The sequence below is a fragment of the Protobothrops mucrosquamatus genome, unplaced genomic scaffold (assembly GCF_001527695.2).
Source record: "Protobothrops mucrosquamatus isolate PMUCROS unplaced genomic scaffold, P.Mucros_1.0 scaffold166, whole genome shotgun sequence".
Lineage (NCBI taxonomy): Eukaryota > Metazoa > Chordata > Lepidosauria > Squamata > Viperidae > Protobothrops > Protobothrops mucrosquamatus.
Genome location: NW_015386528.1, coordinates 455,849 through 460,848, shown reverse-complemented (window position 1 = coordinate 460,848; position 5,000 = coordinate 455,849). Strand labels below are relative to the sequence as shown.

The 5,000-nt window shown below is 39.5% G+C and overlaps 1 protein-coding gene across 1 annotated transcript in view; it reads left to right on the top strand.

The window, feature by feature from the left end:
* HAO1 (hydroxyacid oxidase 1) overlaps positions 1 to 5,000 on the top strand; it is a 49,138-nt gene that overhangs the window by 32,263 nt on the left and 11,875 nt on the right. The window contains exon 5 of the mRNA XM_015813541.1: positions 897 to 988. Within this exon, the coding sequence (XP_015669027.1) occupies positions 897 to 988 (92 nt within the window). The remainder of the gene's footprint in view (positions 1 to 896; positions 989 to 5,000) is intronic.

The following is a 5,000-nucleotide window of genomic DNA, read 5'->3' as shown; positions in this document are numbered from 1 at the left end:
CCATCTCCCCCATCTCCCCAGCCCTTTCCTTCCCCTCCCCACTACCATTGCTGATATCCCAGTGTGGCACATCTCCCTGAGCTGCCAACCACCCATTTTTCCTGGCATCTTAATTTCCCTCCATTCCCACTACTGCCCCTTCTACTGCTTGTATGTTTCAGTTTGTAATTAAAACAAGAAGCCTGTTTAATCCCATAGATCAGTGATGGCAAACCTTTTAGAGACCGAATGCCCAAACTGCAACCCAAAACACCACTTATGCATCGTCGGGTGCCGGGTGGGTGTGGCCCATTGGGTGGGTGTGACCCATTGGGTGGGCGTGGCTACAGTGGTAACAGCAGACTGGGTGGGACTAAAAAGTTCAATCAATCAATTCCAACTTTGCAAGATGTTTTTTTTTTTCCCACGAGAAGTTGAAATTGACTGATTGATTGAACCTTTTTTGTTTTGCACATGGCGGCGGAGGCCTAAAGCGAAAAGGTTTTATAAAACCCAGCTGAAGACCTAGGACTGGGGCGATGGCGCGCATGCCCACAGAGAGGACTCTGAGTGCCGCCTTTGGCATCCGTGCCATAGGTTCCGCCACCACTGACATAGATGGACCCAACCACCCAAAACAGGCATGGCACAGATCAACCCAACAGGCTTTGCATATCCCTGCTTATCGGTCCACCAAAAGAAGTGCTGCTGATGGCACTTTCAAAGGAATGAACAATGCCTTGAACTTAGGAAAAAAGGCTCCCTTTTAGCTTCAGCATTGGTTCTGGGCATCATTTAAATCGCTGAATTGCATTTTTCAGGCTGCCTCCTGTTTCTGAAAAGTGGGCATTAATGGATGTTGCAGTTTCCAGAATGACAGCTGCAACTTTTAAAAATTCAGCATTTTGTTTCCTCAGCTGATGATGCTAGAGAAGCAGTAAAGCTTGGCGTAAATGGGATTCTGGTATCAAATCATGGCGCACGTCAACTGGATGGTGTTCCAGCTACTGTGAGTATTAAAGGAAAAAAAAATTAAGAGCTGGTCTTAGGGATTGGCAAATCACTGAAATAAAGCTAAAGTCATCAGGCAGCTGGCATTTCTCTAAAACAAGAAAACGTTTTGTCTTTTAGAGTTGCTTCAGTGCTAATATATTCGATACTTGTGAACTACTATCGGCTTGCTTAGTTTTTGAAAAAGCACATCATACGAAATAGAAATATTTGCTTGTCTAATACGCGAGGTTATTTTTTTCTAGCTTAAAAGGATTGCTTCCTTGTTTTTATTTGCCAGAGCATAATAAAGCAAACTGTTACAAGTCTATACATATTTTTTACTAGTATTAATCTGCTAATTATTTTTTCATCATAAAATAATCTATCCTATCTTGATAGCATGATTATCAAAGGATATAAAAGAAGCTTGGAAGTCTTTGTGTGGCTGGAACTGGTTCAGCTTGGCTAAACATAGAACTACTTCAAATAAAGTTTAGCATGTTTAGCATTTATTTTTGCAATCTATCAATAATCTGTGACTCCCTTTCCTGTTGATGCTTTAATGTTTATAGTGCTGTATTTCAGAAAAACTGCAAACTAATTACTTGCTGTAAAGTATTCCCAACAAACATTTTAAATAAAGGTAACTAACATGGCAAACTTAAACCTTAAATTATTAAATGAAATTCAGGCACAAGAAATGCTTGATTAAAACAAACAACAAAATCACTCTAGTTAATGTACCAGCTGATTTATCTTAGAAGCTCAAGCTAATTATGTGAAAAGCAAGAGAATGATTCTAAAGAAAAAAAAATCAATAAACTTGCTATGTTAATAAGATATCCAAAGTCCTAGTAATTTGCCCAATCCTGCTGATAGGGAAAAAAAATGGAAGTTTGGCTTTATTCCCAATTTCCTGGGCTAGAATAGAGAAAAGTACATTCTGATCGTTTTCAGTTCCACAGAATCAGGTGGAACATTCGAAGTGTATTCTTGTCATGTCAATGGCATAAGATGGTTGTCAATGGATGAAGGTTGGCAATGTGTGATCCAGAAAATTACATAAATCCAGCAATTCCTAATCGTATACTTAAAAAGAAACTATGAGTTATTTAGCATGAGGGAATAAAATCTCACACATAAAAAAAAGATGTTGAGACTCTAGAAAGAGTACAGAGAAGAGCAACACAGATGATTAGGGGACTGGAGGCTAAAACATATAAGGAACGGTTGCTGGAATTGGGTATGTCTAGTTTAATGAAGAGAAGGACGAGGGGGGACATGATAGCAGTGTTCCAATATCTCAGGGGCTGCCACAAAGAAGAGGGAGTCAAGCTATTTTCCAAAGCGCCTGAAGGCAGGACAAGAAGCAACNGGTGGAAACTAATCAAGGAGAGAGGCAACCTAGAACTAAGGAGAAACTTCCTGACAGTTAGAACAATTAACCAATGGAACAACCTGCCTCCAGAAGCGATGAATGCTCCAACACTGGAAGTTTTTAAGAAGAAACTGGACAGCCATTTGTCTGAAATGGTATAGGGTTTCCTGCCTGAGCAGGGGGCTGGACTAGAGGATCTCCAAGGTCCCTTCCAACTTTTTTATTATTATTATTATTATTATTATTATTATTATTATTATTATTATTATTATTATTATTACTATTATTATTATTATTATTATTACTATTATTATTATTACTATTATTATTATTATTACTATTATTATTATTATTACTATTATTATTATTATTATTATTATTATTATTATTATTATTATTATTATTATTATTATTATTATAAAAATTGGGTTAGTGTATAAAAATTGTCTTGATCTGATGTCCAGGCTATAGGCCATTAACTACGTATCTCAACATTAATCAAGACTAGTTCCTATTATTACTAAGAGTAGGCAGAATAGTATTATATAATTAGTTTTTATAGGTAGCAAATTACAGCAACATTAGTGCAATAAACTTTAATAATATGTAAGGAAAATCCTACTTCTTTATACAGGAAGAACTGTGTTAGGTGTGCCAGTTGTGATGATCACAAATGCTATACTCTCACCTGACTCACCCTGTTGGGAATAAAATGTCCCACATTACTATAAACATCCTAAATACTCAGCTGTCAAAGGAGCATGTTCCTCTTCCTTCAATAAGATTAATACAGATAGTCCTCAAGTTATGGTTACAATTGAGCCCAAAATTTATGTTGTTAAGTGAGAAATTTGTTAAAAGAGTTTTGCCCCATTTTACAATTTTTCTCACCATGTTTGTTAAGTGACTCCCTGCCATTCCTAATAACACAATTGTTGTGAATCTGGTTTCCACATTGACTTTGCTATCAGAAGGTTGCAAAAGGGTATCACATCCAAATTTTGATTACATGGCCATGAAGATACTGCAACGGTCATAAGTGTGTAACAAAGCCCCATTGTAACTTTGAATGGTTGCTAAATGAACTTTTGTAAGTCGAGGACTACCTGTATTCTCATGCCTGAATAAGAAAAAAATGAGAATAGGCTATGTCAGTAGGTTTGTCCAATCCCTCTGACAGGGATGGATTTGAACATGCCAAGCACAATGGCCAGTGGGAGGGGCATTTCTGCTGTGGGCCAACTGGAGTCCAGCTGTAAACCCTCTTACGATGACTTCACAACAAGAAAGCAAGATTCTTACAGATACAGAATAGGCAGGTTTATTGCGGGAGAAAAAAAAAAGAATCCAGAATCTCTGTAAATTGAATATGTATATTTTGGCCATCAATTATCAGCAAGTACATTAAGGCAAGGCCTCCCTAATGCCTTTCATCTTCTTTATAATCAAGTCTTGATTTAATGGGGAGGATGCTAATTACTGATTTGAGACCACAAAAATGTCCATCTGTTCTCATTCTGCAGTATTTTGGAAACATCTGTTTTTGCCCACCCACCCCCCCGGCTAAGAAAATTCTATCATAGCAGCAAATCTCTGACCCCCAAAGATTTTTTTTCTTGATAAGATCTAGAATGTCCATATGGGAGGTCTGGTGGAATAGATGAAAAATATTATTATGCAGGTGGACTGAGAACAAGTCCCCCATTTGCCAGTTCATCTGGATGGTTAGTACTCTACTGCCCTACTCAGCACTTAACTGGAAGGAATCTCTTCTATTTTGTGAAAAAGCAAAACAAACACAAGGGAAACAAAACTTGCTTCTGATCATATAACTTGCTAAGTTATAATGGTTTATGGCAAGGGTCCCCACCTATGGTCCACGGCTCGGTACTGGGCCGTGACCTATTGGCCACCGGGCCATGGGAGTAGCTGGCGAGCCCCCCCAACTCACAGTAGTGCTGCCACGTGGGTACTACTAGCCCTGTTTGTGCATGCATGGGTGTGCTAGCATTGCTACTAGTGTCACGTGGGGGCTAATGGCCTGTTTGTGCATGGGCGCCAGCGGCCTGTTTGCGTGGGCGCCAGCAGCCCATTTGTGCATGTGCGTGGGTGCCAGCGTGCCACTGCAGGCACGCGCAGCCCACTTGTGCATGCATACGCATGCTAGTGCCGCCATGTGTGTGCCAGTTTGTGCGTGAGCGGCCACGCACACGTACATTTCCCTGCTCTTCCCTTTCCTTCCAGGCCGCCAAGCTGGAAAGGTTGGGAAGTTCTGGTTTACGGTGCATATAAACTCAAACAATTTATCTATAATAGAAGGACTTCCCCAAGAAATGTAAAAAGCATGCAAGTAATAAAAGTAATTAGGATAACAAGAATGAATTACTTCTCCATCTTATTTGATACAGTGATGCCTGGTATAACTCCACCAATCTGCGCTGTTTCCTGCCTATAGGCCTATCCCAATGTTCACCATATTATATTTGAGTGATAGCCAATATGTGGGCTGGGTCTTCGTGATGCTGTGAATGAGTACTGCTGCTTTCCTATCCCTCTTCAGGCACTGCAAATTCTATCACCTCTAACATCTTTTTGGCAAGAATTATCTGACACTGACAGATTTCAAAAAGCTAGAGATTATAGGAGATAC